Here is a 16,690-nt window from a genome sequence, read left to right as displayed (position 1 = left end):
AAACTTAAAAGTCTCAACCCTTTTCTCTGAAACTGCCCAGCCCCAGCCCATCCAGGGCTAGTTCAACACAGGTACCCCTATATGGCTTACATCCTATGAATGTAATTGCAGGGGGAAACTTCCATGCCCATTTCCTCCTCCTGCCCAGCCAAACATGGTAGAATTGTAATGTGTGCTTCTTTTGAGGAGAGACTGTGTAAGCCCCAAGGAGTTGTGTCTGACCACTCCCCTCTTCCTTCTCTGGCAGATGGGGATTTTCAACCCCATGACGAGTCGGATGATGAGGAGACTATCGAAGTAGAAGAGCAGCAGGAAGGGAATGATGAGGAGACTCAGCAACGGGAGATTGAGTTGCTAAAGCAGGAGAGTGAACTGCCCCTGGAAGAGCTGCTGCAGTCACTGCCACCCCAAATTTTGGAGAACTCCTTCAGCGTGCCCCCTTGTGCCTCTAGTTCTGAAAATGATGAAGAGGAGGAGGGTGACAGTGAAGAGGAAGAGGAGCAGGACGAAAAACAGACTTCCAAGAAGTTAAAGGTGTGCTGCTGGTTTATGGGCAAGTCTTGGGTTCAGATGCGTAGGGAACTCTACTTAGAATATGCAGCTACAGAATTCTGACCATCATGCAGTCACACTTCGATGGGCATCACCAGCAGGTAGGAAAGGGACACCGAGTCAGGCAAGGGATCAGGCTGGGCCTGGACAGGCAAGGGCCTAGCTGTAGATAGCAAGATTAAGTTAGTTGAGAATACTTGTTGCCAAATTTCTGTCCTGCTTTCTGTAACATGCACATGCACTGCTAAAGGCCTCCCATCTTGGTCTGAAAGCCCTTTCTCATTTTTGGCAGGAGAAGCCAAAGCCCGTTACTCAGAGGAATAAAAAACCCTGGAAGCCCGATGAAGAGGATGAGGAGTTCACTGCCAATGAGGAGGAAGGTGAGCCTATTATTTTGGGTCTGCGGTTGACTGAGCATGTTGGAAACTTGAGGCAGGGACCAGAGCTGGAATCCTTTCATGCAGTAACACAGGGCATCCTTCCTCTTGTAGCTGAAGATGAAGAGGAAACAATAGATGCAGAAGAAAAGCTGGAAGGAGATGTGGATCACAGCCAGGAGCTGGATGAGCTGGCCAAGGAAGGTTCGGAAGCAGATGGTGGCTGGGGTGGCAAATGGGGGTCAGGACTTTCATTCCCTGGGCCCTGAACACTATTCGCTTTATTACTAAATTGTGTTTCCGAATGTCTGCTAGGTCTGTGAACCATCGTTCCCAGAATTTCTGCTCTTAAAGGGACGTAGGGCCAGGGTAAGCACCTGCCCCAACTCAGTATTGTATTTCTTGCCCTACCCTCAAGTGTTTCCAGTTGCCCTGGAACCTGTAATCTGACTTAGTAGACCAACCTTACTTGTTGGCGAACTGAGTTGGGCCTATATTGGTTGCACTATGTCTATTTCCATTTCTTTCCACAACCATGGGAAGATAAAGCACTATTGCCAACATAAGTCTAAAAGCGGACTGATTTGAACTGATGGACAGGTTTTGGTGAGCTCAGAAATGATAACAAGTCATTGAACCCAAAATCTAGGCTGTGGTTTCCAAGATGGAACCCTCTGTTCTAATTTGTAGCTAGTTACAGAACCAGAGGGCCACTTCAACAGGATATGATCAGGGATCAGAGAAGAGAACTATCTATCTTAGTGTTTGGGCATAATCTTGTGCTTTCTTTTGCTTTGGCAGGTGAATTGCCCATGGATGAGTTGCTGCAGAAATACGCTGGCGCCTATACCTCAGACTTTGAAATGGAGGAGTCGGACACGTCATCCGAGGCCTCAGAGCCCAGCACTTCTGAGTATGAGGAAGAGTCAGAGGAAGAAGACAGCAGTAGCCAGTCAGGTATAAAGGAAGGGAATGGGTCTTGTAGCTTTGGAAAGTAATTGAATCTTGTATGTAATTACAGTGGTACCTTGATTCTCAAACTTAATCCGTTCCGGAAGTCTGTTCCAAAACCAAAGCTTTCACAACCAAGGCGCGTTTTCCCATAGAAAGTAACATAAAACAGATTAATCCGCTACAGACTTTTAAAAACAACTCCTAAAACAGCAATTTAGCATGAATTTTACTATCTAACGAGGCCATTGATCTATAAAATGAAAGCAATAAACAATGCACTGTACTATAAATAAAATTAAAATTAAAATTAAAAAAAATTCTTACCTGCACTGATGATAGTCATTGTTTGGATGGTTTTTTTTTATCCATTTCCGCAGTCACAATCATTCAGTAGCTGAACTGGGATCCACACAGTCACAAAAGCGAATTAACTGAAAAAGCCTCAAAACAAAAAACACAAAATAAATAGCAAAAACAAAAGCACCAAATATAAGCTCCAAATATCACCTCAGAACACTGTAGTCGGAAACGGAAGGTTTGAATTACAATGGGGGGGACGCAAAGTAGCAGCGCAACAGGAAACACGGAAACGGAAGGCTTGAATTACAATTGGGGGACGCAAATTAGCGCAACAGGAAACGGGGGCGCAAATCAGCAGCGCAACAGGAAACGGGGCTCAAAACCGTATGTTCGACTTCCCAAAAAAAGTTTGAAAACTGGAACACCTACTTCTGGTTTTGCAGCACTCGGATTCCAAGTTGTTCGTGAACTAAGCTGTTTGAAAACCAAGGTACCACTGTATTATCTCCTCTTTATGGCCGAAGGTATTCTTAGCAGGTGTCTTCACGTATTTGCCTTAGTCTTGGGATCAGACTTTGTTTTTGAAGAAATGTTTATCCCAAAAACAACTTAACATGCTGCATTTGCCTTGATGGAGTTTGTGGCACGTAACAAATGATTTCTTGTATAGAGCAGTGTAGTTTGTAAGGCAGTGATTTAAAGATGATAGCAGTAAGTTGCCCAGCTGCTTTTTGTCCTGACATTGCTACTTCTTTCAGATTCCACAGAAGAGGTGGAGAGTGAGCAGGATGAAAGTGAAGAGGAGGATGCCATGGAAGGCGGGGAGGAAGAAGCCTCTGTGAGCCAGGAGGAGGACTTTGGTGTTGAGTATCTTCTGAAGCAGGATGAGGATCGTGGTGGCGAGGGAGACAATGACTCGACTCCAGCCCCAGGGCCCAAGAAGGAGATCACAGACATAGCAGCCGCAGCGGAGAGCCTGCAACCCAAAGGTTATACCTTGGATACTACGCAGGTGAGTCAGAGGGAATCTGCAGGGGATTGCACTGGAATAAAGCAGGCAAATTATATTGCCCTTCTCCCATGTAGGTTAAGACGCCTATTCCCTATCTGTTGCGTGGGACACTGCGAGAATACCAACACATTGGTCTGGACTGGTTGGTCACCATGTATGAGAAGAAACTCAATGGTATTCTGGCGGATGAGATGGGGCTTGGCAAAACAATCCAGACGATCTCGCTGCTGGCGCATCTGGCCTGCGAAAAGGGTGGGTCAGGAACTTTGAGAAGAGAACGGAGGGTGAGGATGGGCTCCTTGCTAGAAGCAGTAGGTGGCATCTTAAACCTCCTAAGATGTGGAGTAACAAAATTCATGCTCTCAGTGCTTTTAGTGGTCACTGTTCCCTTTGGCAGCTTGTGTTTAACAGCTCCATTCTGGGGTCAAATGGGCTATGGAGAGCCAGCTCTGGAGGGGAGAGAGCTGGATTTGCTCAGGGGAGGGCATGTGGCTGAGGAGTGAGGCACAGAGGCAGCCTTGGTCTCCAGAGTCATGGAAGCTTCTCTGCTGTGCTTGTGTGCTCCTGTAGGCAGCTGGGGCCCCCACCTGATCATCGTTCCCACCAGCGTGATACTGAACTGGGAGATGGAGATCAAGCGCTGGTGCCCCAGTTTCAAGATCCTCACCTACTACGGGGCACAGAAGGAGCGTAAGCTAAAACGGCAGGTGAGAGAACTCAGGCTTTGCAGCTGGGACCAGAGAGGGGTTTTGTGTCTCACAGTGTAAATGGTTTTAAACCTCCAAATAAGCATAAAAAGGGGTCTTTGTGGTTGAAAAAATGTAATGTTGGGTATCATTTTCCTCCAGGAAACATTCTTTCTTCTATGGGTCCTTTGATAAAATATTTAAAAGATTTCCCTCCCCCACATCTAAGTAAATCAAAAAGGGTGGCTAGTCTACAAAGTGAGAAACTAGACTATTAGCATTATTTTGGGTAGCATGTAGTGTATGGTGTCAAATTAGGTTTGGTGATCACACTGTGCTAATAAGAGACCTGTTTTAAGGAAACTGAGATGATGCTTGTGGGTAATCGTAATGCAGTCTCTGATCCATATGTGGCTCACAATAGAAGACATATAGCTAGCATAATTTCCCAAAAGCACAGAAAGCAAGTATTGAAATAATATGTGTCATATGAGTCCAGGGGATAGAGATCACCTCATATTGTAAAAAGAGGCACAAGTTGTACTCCAGAATTGATTTGTATTTGTGTGTCTATTCATTTTGGGGAGTGGGGGGGAAACCAGTTGGTGAAACATGGGCAAATCATGCTATAGTATTTCTTTGCTGGCACACAACAAAGGAATATGAAGCCCACCTCTATAGCTCAGTTGGTAGAACAGGAGACTCCTAACCTTAGGGTCACGGGTTCAAGCCCCATGTTGGGGAAAAGATTCCTGCCCTGCAAGGAGTTGGACTAGATGATCCTTGTGGTCCCTTCCAGCTCTACTTTTCTATGATTCTCTGAATAAGACATGTTGGTGGCTCAGTTCTTTGGTACTCCAGGAAACATAAGGTAGGGAAACCCTAAGTAGAGATATTAAAGAATTTTAGTTATTTTTAGTCTCCAAATTACTTGATAATAGTCTGGAATGCATTTAAGGCTGAATTAAGGGGTTCTTAGATCAGTATTGTTCTTAAATAAGTAGTGCAGGACCCTCCTCTATATACTCTTTGGCACCTGCTTAAATCATTTTTGTTTACCCAAGCCAATTCAGACATGTAGAATGTTTCATGTGTTATATCTCTTTTGAATGTTTTTAAACATCTGTTTCTAATTGCTTTCTATCAATATTTTTAATGTGTTTTTTATCTTTGTGAAATGCTTAGAAGTTGTTGGTTTTTTAAAAAATAATCAAGTGGTACATAAATTTTGTTAAATAACTATCAAAATAAGAAACTCAGAGAGGGCTGGAAGTTCCCTGCCTCAGGTCTACAGCTGTTGAGCTTGGTGCCTCTTGCGTTATTGGTCACAATTGTAAGCCTTCACTGTCTGTACTCAGGGTTGGACCAAGCCCAATGCCTTTCATATCTGCATCACCTCATACAAGCTGGTACTGCAGGACCACCAGGCCTTTCGACGCAAGAATTGGAAGTATCTGATCTTGGACGAGGCTCAGAACATTAAGAACTTCAAGTCTCAGCGTTGGCAGTCTCTGCTAAACTTCAACAGGTGAGGGTGTGTGTGGTGGTGGGCTTGAGATTGGGGCGCAGGTGGGGAACGCCTCCCTCTCAGAGGTTCTCACTGTCCTGTCCTATTCCTGTTCCAGTCAGAGGCGGCTTCTTCTGACCGGAACTCCTCTCCAGAACAGCCTGATGGAGTTGTGGTCCCTCATGCACTTCCTGATGCCCCATGTCTTCCAGTCCCACCGCGAGTTTAAGGAGTGGTTTTCCAACCCACTGACGGGCATGATTGAGGGCAGCCAGGAGTACAATGAGAACCTGGTGAAAAGGCTACACAAGGTGAGCGGGGTGGGGGTGAGGGTACAGAGAGCAGCTGGCGTGGTTGGAAGGCGAATGGGAATTGATTCTCTCCACCTCCCCAGGTGCTGCGGCCCTTCCTGCTGCGGAGGGTGAAAGTGGATGTAGAGAAGCAAATGCCAAAGAAATACGAACATGTCATCAAGTGTCGGCTTTCCAAGCGCCAGCGTTATCTCTACGATGACTTCATGGCCCAGGCTACGTAAGTACAGAAAGCTAGTTGGGGGGAGGGAGGGATGGGGTGCTCCACTAGGGATTGCTTGGTTCTCAGTGGCCTGGATCTTAGAGGAGAGGGCTGGTGGGCAGAAGCTCTGGAGGATGAGCCCAGTGTTTTATTCTCTGGCTTTGGTTATTCAACGCTGGACAAGCCATCCTTTATGCCATTCCTCCTTAACATCAGCAGCTGTTATTCTGATGCTTGGCACCTCTGAGTCTGGCTCACCCTGTGGCTGGTTTCTCTTTCAGCACCAAGGAGACATTGGCAACGGGGCACTTCATGAGCGTCATCAACATCCTGATGCAGCTCCGCAAGGTCTGCAACCACCCCAACCTCTTTGACCCACGGCCAATCCACTCGCCATTTATCACAGAAGGCATCTGCTTCAACACAGCTTCCCTCATCCTCCATGCCCTTGATAACGACCCTTTCAAGGCAAGTTTGTTCTCTCTATGGTCTAGTAGGAGAGGGTGATGCTCCATTTAGATGCTCCAGGTTGGGCGAGAGATCATTTGTCTTTGGGGCTAGAAGGGGTATGTGTAAGTACCCAGGGTGACCAGACCCTATAATTGGGACTGTGCTTATTTCCTGCATATGGGCCTTGCTCCTTGCAGCATGCGGACTTGGGCATTTTCGATCTGATCAACTTGGAGGGCCGTGTGTCCCGTTATGAGACAGACACATTCCTGCCCAAGTGGAAGGTGACAAGGAAACTGATTGAAGAGATTGCTGAGTCCCCAGACCCTCCTCCCAGACCCAAGCCTGTCAAGATGAAAGTTAACAGGTACCGGTGATTCTTCTCATTCTCAATAGTGGGCAGCTTCCAGCAGTGGTTTGATGATGATGACGATATTTATATGCCACCCATCTGACTGGGTTGCTCCAGCCACTCTGGGCTGCTTCCAATAAATTATAAAACTGCAGCAAAACATCAAACATTAAAACCATCTTTGTTCTTTGCTGTCCAAAGTCTGCACACCCCATAATGTTGCTGCTAGTATTAGAAAAGCATCATTAAGCGGTTTATCTTGGCCTTGGATTTGTCGATGCTGGAGAATGCAGGAAGCCTTCTAGCAGGGTGAAGAGGCTGACATCAGGTTTTGCCTCTTCCCAGCTGCATGGCAGAATACGGACTAACTGCAAAGCCCTCACCTTAGTGACTTCCCAGGATCCTGACTCGGAATATTCCTTTGGCTAAGGCAGAGAAAGTAAAGCAGTTGTGCTTGAGATTCGCCTAACGGGTTCTGCTGTAGAGGACACAGATTTTGTGAGAAGAGGATTTCTAGTGTGTTCTAAATCGGTCTCTCTACCCACAGGATGCTGCAGCCAGTTCCCAAACCGGAGAACCGAACTGTGGTGCTGGTGAACAGCCCTCGTCCCACAACCCCTCTGCAAAAGCCCATTGCCCCTGTCCTTCCAGAGACACTGACGCCTGCTCTGGCCCCCATCCAACACCCGGGCCCAGTCTTGCCAGGACCAGTGCAGCCCCCCACACTCCCTGTTGCGGTCTCTCTCCCCATGCCCATCCCTTTGCCCTCCTCACCAGTGACCATGTCAATACCAGTGCCTCCTTCCATCAGACCACAGACCCAGACTCTAGTGCCTACGCTGAGCCAGAACAACACAGCTGCTGCTCTGCTGCAAGGCCAGGCCTCTACTCCACAGGGTAAGATTCAGAGATCCCAAAGCAGTGATAATGGGGAAGGAAGAAGGGGGGCTGGGAGCTAATTCACTTTCTCAATTGAGCCCTGGCATCTCAAGTTCTCTACAGTGATGTACTAAGAATTTTTACTGCTTGAAACGTATCTACCTTTCTGGCATACAAGTATTCTGTATTGGAGTGTCAAATCTCTCACTATCAAAAAAGGGGTTTTTAAGCTAGTAGCCCTTGCAAGTTGCAGGGGGGAAATGTGCCCATTTTGTGTGTTGGAACAATTTCAATCCTGCAGCTGAATGAGAGAGAAGAGGGTATTGCTTGGAAGGGTTAGTAAAGGCAGAGATAGAGTGAGAAAAGTTTTACGCCACTGGGAACAAAACAATGGCTTCTTCCTTTCTTTTCTTCTTTTTAAATGAGACCAGGGCTAGACCAGGAGACACTACAAATCTGTAATCTTTCCCCCTTTCTCCACAGTCCTGCCTGTGGCGATGACTGCAGCTCAGCTGGTCCCAAATGCTTCCCGACCCCTCCTCCAGCCATCTCCTATTCCCACCACCACCACAGCATCTTCCTCGCTGAAACCTGGTGCACTGCCAGCCCCTGTGGGGCAGCAGCAGCCCATCAACACCTTAGCCATCACGTCCTTGGGGCAGCAGCAGCCCATCAACACCCAGCCCATCAGCCCCTTGGGTGTCCCTCCCATGGGGCAGCCACCTCTGCCCATCAGCACCTTGGGTGTGTCCTCTGTGGGGCAGCCGCCACCGCCCATCAGCACTGTGGGTGTTTCCCCCATTGGACAGCAGCTGCCACCCACCAACACTTTGGGTCCAGCTGCTACAGCCCAGCAGTCTACCAGCACCATGGGCACAAGCGCCATAGGAGGCATGATGAAGCCCGTGAACATCCATTCCGCTGTGCCCGCCTTGCCAGGCTACAACTTTGCAACTGCTGGAGCCCTTCAGCAAAGGCTTCTGCTGTCCCCGGATATGCAGGCACGGTTGCCCTGTAAGTATGGAGAGACCGCTGGGAAGGAGGCAGCACAGTTTGATCATCTCCCAAGCCTAACCAGTATCTTCTTTCACTGCAGCGGGCGAAGTGGTAAGCATTGGGCAACTTGCCTCACTGGCCGCCCGGCCCCTGCAGAGTGCTCCAGGGAGCAAACCCCTCACCTTCCAAATCCAAGGCAACAAGCTTACCTTGACGGGTACACAGGTCCGGCAGGTCACTATGCCTCAGCCAGCCCGACAGCTGCCAAGTAGGTAACCCCCCCCCCAGCCCCCCACTATCCCAAACTCACTTTTCTCCTCTGTGTCCTGTCAGAGCCTGATGGGCAGCTCTGCACAGTGTGTTGGTTGCTAGACTACTGTGCTACTGGAAATAGTTGGTAGGGTGGGCAGGCCCCAGTACGACTTCATTGAGCCTTCCATAATGATTGTCTTTGGGGGAGGGTTCTGCTCTCTTGACTGGCTTGTTTTCCATGTGCCGGGGTCTCCATGGGAGAGCTTTCCACTTGCCCTCTGACACAGCTTGCTCCTGCAGCAGATAATCTGTTCCACTCCCATTGCATGAGTCCTCCTTTGAAACAGCGCTGAAAAATGTTCCTTGTAGATGTGGATGCAAAATAAAAACCTTGCAATGTGAATACGCAGAGAAGTAGTAATACCAGAATTGGTAGGAAATGGGTACAGTGGAAGAAATGCTTTTATCAGAGCGGTCCCTCTAAGCTCCTGATGCCTCTTTGTGGGGCATCCGGTGACCCGAGGGATACAGGAAACTCCAGAGCCTTTCCTGACATAGAGGCCCACTGTTTCTATGGTGGGATCTCTGCAGGAGGGCTTACACATGCACTGGGAAGTTTGGCCACCATCTGCAGGCAAGGCAGGTAGCTGAGTAGCTAATGGTCTCTCCCTCCTGTCCCATCTAGGGAATGTAGTTCACCTGGTGTCGGCCGGGGGGCAGCACCACATCATCAGCCAGCCAGCACAGGTTGCTTTGATCCAGGCCATGTCTCAGCAGACTGGGCAGGCCCCAGTTGGGGTGCAGGCTGTGCCAGGCCACCAGCCTCCCACCATCCTGCCTGTCCCAGCTACCAGCACAGCTGCTGCAGCTGTGGCTTCCACAGCAACTATCAGCCTCCCCATTGCTGCCACCCAAGGTTAGTCAGTATCTGGATTCCTGGGGGTTGCCCTCCCACTCTTGGAAGGCAATGTGGTTTTGTGGGTTGAGGGCCTGGGTGACTTTGCCTTTGGGTCAGTAAACCTTCCTTCTGTGTCCCCAACAGCATATTGTTCTCATCCTCCCTCGTATGGCATCTGTTGCTCCACCCTGGCCGCCTTCCATTTCCCTTTCCTTCTGCCCTGCTCCCTACATTGGTCCAACCCTCCACCACCCAAGCCTTCTCTGAATTGCCATGGCCTGGTCCTATATTGAGGCTTCTCCTTCAGCACCGGCATAAAATAAATGTCTGGTAGCAATAATTAGAAATGACACCGCTCTGTTGGAGAGCCGCAGTGCAGCCTCTCTCTTTGCCGTTGCCCCCACAGTGCCCTCATCAGCAGTGAACAGCTCCGGTGTGGTGAAGATCGTTGTGCGTCAGGCTCCTCGAGATGGCCTGCTGACCCCGTCCCCTGGCCCGCAGCAGCCATCTCTGCGCCCTGCTACAGCAACAACTGCTGCCACACTGCCTGGTCTCCCAGCAGCCCTCATGGCCCAACGAGCCCCGCTCCCCATGACTCCTGTGCCGCCTGTCAGGTTGCCCGCTCAGCCGCTGGTGCCAGTTAGGGCACCCACACCAGCTTCCCTGCAGGGCCTTGTGAGACCCATGCTGCGAATGGTACAGGCGCCAAGCCCCAGCCTGGAGCAGCAGCTGGGTAAGCATGTTTCCCAGCACCTTGCGTAGCAATTCGTGCATCTTAGACGGCTGTGGGGTTGGGAAGAGTTCCTCACCTTCTTGGGAGTCAGCATCAGCTCTGGATATTGGTGGAAACGATAACGTGAAATGCCAAAGCACCATCTTCTAGTAGAGTTTAGTTTCTTCTCTTTTCCCCAGCAGCCCTTCTGATTCCCTTTCTGTCCCCTCTTTTTTCAGTTGCAGCTGCCACACCCCCGATAGCGGCTCCATTTGCAGTCACTCCAGCGGCCACCGTCACTGTTGCCGCCAACACCTCCCCAGCTATGACTTCCCAGACAGCCTCAAGCGCAGTGCCCAAGGAGGAGCCAGAGATCTTAACGCTGCGCTCCACCACACCAACGCCGCCCCCGCCCCCTTCCGTCCTGGCCCCACGGCCAAGGCGGCAGCCGCCTCCCCCACCTCGCTCACCCTTCTATCTGGTGAGTTCCTGCTGGAGGCCTTGGGCTCTGGGGGGGGGGATCGAGGTGCAGGGTGGCCTAGAAGCTGTTCTCGCCGCTTGGGGGAAGGGGCCTGGCCTCTGTTCTCCCTGACTGGCTTCACTCTCTCTGGCCTGCAGGAATCACTTGAAGAGAAGCGGAAGAAGCAGAAGGAAGAGCGCCTCGACCGGCTCTTCCGCCTCAATGAGCAACACTGCAACCTTGTGCCAATTTACGGCACTGAGGTGCTACACTTTTGTACTCTTTTCCCCCCTGCTCCCCCTCTCTGGAGGGAGGAGGAAGAGGAGCCAGCAGCAGCACCAGCCCAGGAAGTAGAGCCCAAGGGCTGCAGAGGGGCTAGCTATGCACACTGTTACGCAGCACAAGTGCAAAAGGACCCCCATCATCTCGAGGCTCACTGGCAGCGGGCAGACACCTTGGCCCAGGCTATCTTGAAGCCACAGCAGCGAATTGAGGAACTGACAGACATTATAGAGAGGTAGCATCTTTTTGTGGGGAGGTGAAATTTTTTTGTGGGGTGGCAGCAAAAAATAGAGGGTGCAAAAACGTAAAAAATGTAAAAGAAATTTTCCTGTATGCAACCGCTGCTGCAAGAATGTTGACTGCAATGAACTGGAAAGGGGAGAAGGTTCCAACAAAACTAGATTGGCAGAATAAATTACTAGAATCTGCCGAAATGGCACAAATGACAAAGAGGCTGAGAGGCAATACAAAGCAGAGCTTTATTCAAAAATGGGACACGTTCAAGAAACATTTAGAAAAATAAAATAGTGGTGTGGCATCTATGGCAGCGTTTGATTTCCGTGTAAAATAACAACAGATAACGAGAATGGGTACAAAAAGGTGTAATAAACTATAAGATAACATAAAAAGAACAAAGTAATAATTATAAGTACAACTGATAGCAGAATTGGTAACTACACTGGGGTGACGGGAAGTCATAAGTATCTTAGTAAGAAGCTATGGTGAAATGGACTATATAAGATTGGACAGATTTTTATTTGTATACCTGGATATGCCATATATAACAATGTTTTGTTATTAAATCAATTTCAGTAAAGCATATAAAACCTTTTTTAAAAAAGTGTTCCTGGGAGCTGCAGCTTGAAGGCTATGAGGGAACCCAAGAGTCCTGCTCCCTGCTCTCCAGAGGTATCCCCCTTGTTGTCCTCAGCTTTCCCTTCTCTCTCTGCAGGTTCATCTTTGTTATGCCTCCTGTGGAGGCTCCTGCTATCACCATGCATACCTCTCACCCGCCCCCATCACTCCTGCTCCAGCAGGCTGTCTTCAAGGAGACCCTGAGACAGGAGCTCTCGCCCCGTGCAAGCGGCCTGCACCGTATCGTCTGCAACATGCGGACTCAGTTCCCGGACCTCCGCCTCATCCAATATGACTGCGGTACGTGTAGCCGGGTAGGGCCTGCATGCTGCCAGTTAGGAGCCAGGGCAATGTGGAGTGCTGTGCATTAAAGCTGCTAGGGTGAACTGTGTTCAGTTATCCTGCTGGGCACTCTTTGTCCTTTGCTCAGTTTTTCTTTCTGGCCCATTTCCCCCCTTCAGGGAAACTGCAAACTCTGGATGTTCTGCTGCGGCAGCTCAAGGCTGGTGCCCACCGGGTCCTTATCTTCACTCAGATGACTCGCATGTTGGATGTGCTGGAACAGTTTCTCAATTATCATGGACATATCTACCTGCGGCTGGATGGTAGCACCCGTGTGGAGCAGCGGCAGGTAGGCAGTAACAGCCTGTGGCCACTTACAAAGTGCTCAGAGAACTCCTGAGGCCCAGGCTGCTTTGGCAAATGGGTCTGTCAAGGTGTGCATCCAAAAAAATCAAAACATGAAACTCCAGGAGAATGCTAGTTTGCATTTGGGGCAAATGAAAGGAAGCTCATTCATGCCCTTTTGCCATCTGATAGAGAACAAAGGGGCTGCTGAGTTTGTTTTGTGTGTGTCTTATTGTTTTTTATTATTTTAGTCTGTAAGCTGCCTTAATGATGATTATATCGAAAGGTGGATAAAATAAATCGGAGGGGGAGATTGTACAAAGATTGCAAAGGTTCAAACCTGAAATTGCCAGATTTGGGTACTACTATCTACATTTTGCCCCAGAATTATGTCATTATTGGCAAGGAGCAATGTGATGACAGGAGGAAATGCCTGGGCAAATACGGATTATAGAAAGAGCAGGGACAGGATGGCATGAGACAAGAAAGTCATGCAAGTCAAGGAATCTCCATCTTTATGTAGTGTCTTTTTGAGTAATCTGGGAGATAGTAGCTGGTTTTTATGATTGCAGAATTAAGGGAATTATTGTATACTGGTTTGGCTTCCTTACAGTTCTGGCTTGTAAACTATGTACACTTCCCAAAGCTCAAAAGTAAAACCAGGAGTTTGGGTCTTGGATTTCTTTCCTCTTTGGCTCCAGATTTTTCTCTAATCCTGGCAGGCACTGATGGAGCGCTTCAATGCAGACAAGCGCATCTTCTGTTTCATCTTGTCAACGCGCAGTGGTGGTGTGGGAGTGAACCTGACAGGTGCCGACACTGTGGTGTTCTATGACAGTGACTGGAACCCCACCATGGATGCCCAGGCCCAAGATCGCTGCCACCGTATCGGGCAGACGCGTGATGTTCACATCTACAGGTTAGCTGGGCTCCTTGTGCCGCTGGCATAGGAAGCTGCCTCCAAGGATGTGGACAGGCTGCTTGGACAAGTGAAACCGACCACCTGTCTCCTTGATCCTTGTCCATCCTGGCTTATAAAAACAAGCAGGAAGGGCTGGGCGATGGGCTCTGCGGGGTGGTGAATGCTTCCCTCTCTGAGGGAGCTTTCCCAGACCCGCTGAAAGAGGCGCTTCATCTTTGGACCCAGCCAATATGGCCAACTATTGCCTAGTCTCAAATCTTCCATTCTTGGGCAAGGTGATTGAGCAGGTGGTTGCTAACAACTCCAAGCACGCCTGGAGGATGTGGACCATTTGGATCCCTTCCAATCAGGATTGAAGCCTCATCATGGGACTGAAACTTCCTTGGTCCAGTGGGTTTAGGGACAGATGTGAAAGCTGTTTCCTGGTTCTGCTGAATCTCTCACGTGTCCAGAAAGTGGTGTTGGGGGATGAGTGTTTGGACCCCTGGGCTCTCACTTGTGGGGTGCCTCAAGGATCCGTCCTCTTCCTCATGTTTTTAACATCTACATGAAGCCACTGGGAGAGATCATCAGGGGGTTTGAGCTGGGTGTCCACCAGCATGCAGATGATACCCAGCTCTACCTCTCTTTCAAATCAGAGCCCGTGAGGGCAGTGAAGGTCCTGTGAGTGAGTGTCTGGAGGCAGTTGGCAGATAGATGGCGGCTAACAGATTGAGGTTGAATCCTGACAAGACAGAAGTACTGTTCTTAGGATACAGCAGGTCTAACACTGCTCATGAAAGACCAAGTGTGTAGCCTGGAAGTCATTTTAGACTTATAGCTGTCCATGGAGGCACAAGTCAATTCTGTGTCCAGGGCAGCTGTCTACCAGCTCCATCTGGTATACAGGCTGAGACCCGCAGACTGTCTCGCCAGAGTTGTGCATGCTCTAGTTATCTCCTGCTTGGACTACTGCAATGCTCTCTACAGGGGGCTACCTTTGAAGGTGACTTGGAAACTAAAACTAATCCAGAATGCGACAGCTAGACTGGTGACTGGGAGTGGCCACCGGGACCTTATAATATCGGTCTTAAAGGATCTTCACTGGCTCCCAGTACATTTCCGAGCACAATTCAAAGTGTTGGTGCTGACCTTTAAAGCCCTAAACAGCCTCAGCCCAGTATACCTGAAGGAGCGTCTTCACCCCCATCGCTCAACCCAGACACTGAGGTCCTCCGAAGGTCTTTTGCTTGTTCCCTCACTGCGAGAAGTGAGGTTACAGGGAACCAGGCCAAGGGCCTTCTCAGTAGTGGCACCCTCCCTGTGGAACACCCTCCCATCAGATGTCAAGGAAATAAACAACTATCTGACTTTTAAAGACATCTGAAGGCAGCCCTGTTTAGGGAAGTTTTTAAGGACTGATGTTTTTAGATATGTTGTAAGCAGCCCAGAGTGGCTGTGGAACCCCAGCCAGATGTGTGGGGTATAAATAATAAAATTATTATAATATTATTATTGTGCCCAGTCAGTCTAGACTAGCTCAGTATTATCTTCACTGACTAGCTGTGGTTCTTCAGGGTTCCCAGAGATATTTCCCAGCCTTATCCTGAGATAGCAGGGACCAAACCTTGGACCTTTTTGCATATGAAACGTGTTCTTTAGGAAGTGATAGACATCTATACTACTTTTAGAAGACACCTGAAGGCAGCCCTGTATAGGGAAGTTCTTGATATTTGTTGGAAGCTGCCCAGAGTGGCTAGGGCAACCCGGTCGGATGGGCAGGGTACAATTGTTGTTATTTAGCCATTGCAGAGACTGCAGGACACACTTCCTGAAAGAGACTTGTAATAGGGTGGCACAGTAACATATAGAAGCTGTAAATGCTAGCAGTAACTTGAATGTTAACTCTCTGGTGCTTTGTACAGGTTGATCAGTGAAAGGACAGTGGAGGAAAATATCCTGAAGAAGGCCAATCAGAAGAGGATGCTTGGAGATATGGCTATTGAGGGTGGCAACTTCACGACAGCCTATTTCAAACAGGTGACCACACAGATCTGTCAAGACCTGCCTGCAGAAATCTGCTTTGTATAGCCTTTCGGACAGTTGGCTTTGCAGTGCCACTGTTTTGATGCTGAGCCTCATGAAGAGTTCCTTAACACTTGTATTATCCTGAGACATCCTTGGGAGTAGCCATGTTGGTCTGCTGCAAGAACGGCAAAACAAGAATCTCATGGCATTTTACAGGCAAATTAGTTTGCTGCAACTGGGTTTCTGACGTGTATGCTGAGAATGAGGAGCTCACTTCTGTAAGGTCTGTTTGTAATGTGTTTATTTCTGTGCTCCTCAGCAAACAATTCGGGAGCTGTTTGACATGCCCCTAGATGAGCCAGCCAAGAAAGAAGGGGAGGCCTCAGCTGTAGCACAGGAGGATGAAGAGGACCCAATGGCCACCAAGCAGACACAGATTCTGGAGCAGGTAAGCTTTCAGCTTTCATATTGAAAATAAGAGTGGTGGCCCTCCAACAAAGAGAGTCCTTGTTTACATCTGTGTGGCTATCTCTGACTCGCAGGCACTGTGCAAGGCAGAAGACCCCGAAGACATCCGGGCAGCTACCCAGGCCAAAGCAGAGCAAGTGGCTGAGCTGGCAGAGTTCAATGAGAACATCCCTTTGGACACAGAAGATCGGCCCAGCAGGGAAGAAGAAGAGGAGATGTCTAAAGCTGAGCAGGAGATTGCCTCACTGGTGGAACAGGTACGCAGTTTCTTGGTTCCCCTTTAGAAAGTGGAAGTGCTTATCAACTTTTAGGCTAAATTAGATGGGGCTGGAATGGTGGTTCTGTTTCTCCATGGTATGTGCATGTTTGAGGCTTCCTTAATCAGACTGTCTACTAGTGCTGTCTACTCTGATTGGCAGCAATTCTCCAAAATCTCAAGCAGAGATTTTTTTAAACTGAAGATGATGGAATTTGAGTCATCAAGAACATGTACTCTACCATTGAACTATAGACCCTCCTTTTCCAAGACACTTGGTAGCCAAAATCATTCTAGAAGCTTGAGTTCCTATTCCATCTCCCTCCCACCCCTGCGCTGCAGCCACCCTGATAACCTGGCTCTCCACGTTTTC

The 16,690-nt window shown here is 48.9% G+C and overlaps 1 protein-coding gene across 8 annotated transcripts in view; it reads left to right on the top strand.

Moving 5' to 3' along the window:
- Positions 1-16,690, top strand: part of SRCAP (Snf2 related CREBBP activator protein) — a 31,759-nt gene that overhangs the window by 10,227 nt on the left and 4,842 nt on the right. For 5 of the 8 annotated variants that reach the window (XM_077916987.1, XM_028705044.2, XM_028705046.2 and 2 more), the window contains exons 8-32: positions 248-534; positions 845-932; positions 1,044-1,133; positions 1,731-1,886; positions 2,942-3,195; positions 3,270-3,447; positions 3,766-3,902; positions 5,240-5,409; positions 5,507-5,699; positions 5,783-5,919; positions 6,183-6,369; positions 6,549-6,718; positions 7,251-7,600; positions 8,066-8,596; positions 8,679-8,846; positions 9,516-9,746; positions 10,135-10,461; positions 10,680-10,921; positions 11,059-11,417; positions 12,135-12,337; positions 12,499-12,668; positions 13,387-13,583; positions 15,491-15,605; positions 15,913-16,041; positions 16,136-16,318. In XM_077916987.1, the coding sequence (XP_077773113.1) occupies positions 248-534; positions 845-932; positions 1,044-1,133; positions 1,731-1,886; positions 2,942-3,195; positions 3,270-3,447; positions 3,766-3,902; positions 5,240-5,409; positions 5,507-5,699; positions 5,783-5,919; positions 6,183-6,369; positions 6,549-6,718; positions 7,251-7,600; positions 8,066-8,596; positions 8,679-8,846; positions 9,516-9,746; positions 10,135-10,461; positions 10,680-10,921; positions 11,059-11,417; positions 12,135-12,337; positions 12,499-12,668; positions 13,387-13,583; positions 15,491-15,605; positions 15,913-16,041; positions 16,136-16,318 (5,252 nt within the window). Of the gene's footprint in view, positions 1-247; positions 535-844; positions 933-1,043; positions 1,134-1,730; positions 1,887-2,941; positions 3,196-3,269; positions 3,448-3,765; positions 3,903-5,239; positions 5,410-5,506; positions 5,700-5,782; positions 5,920-6,182; positions 6,370-6,548; positions 6,719-7,250; positions 7,601-8,065; positions 8,597-8,678; positions 8,847-9,515; positions 9,747-10,134; positions 10,462-10,679; positions 10,922-11,058; positions 11,418-12,134; positions 12,338-12,498; positions 12,669-13,386; positions 13,584-15,490; positions 15,606-15,912; positions 16,042-16,135; positions 16,319-16,690 lie in introns of those variants that run through there. The other 3 variants (XM_077916985.1, XM_077916986.1, XM_077916988.1) reach the window with 3 other exon arrangements.

This window comes from Podarcis muralis, chromosome 13, assembly GCF_964188315.1.
Source record: "Podarcis muralis chromosome 13, rPodMur119.hap1.1, whole genome shotgun sequence".
Classification (NCBI taxonomy): Eukaryota; Metazoa; Chordata; class Lepidosauria; order Squamata; family Lacertidae; genus Podarcis; species Podarcis muralis.
The sequence above is the reverse complement of the archived record's forward strand: the minus strand, read 5'-3'. Positions and strand labels throughout refer to the sequence as shown.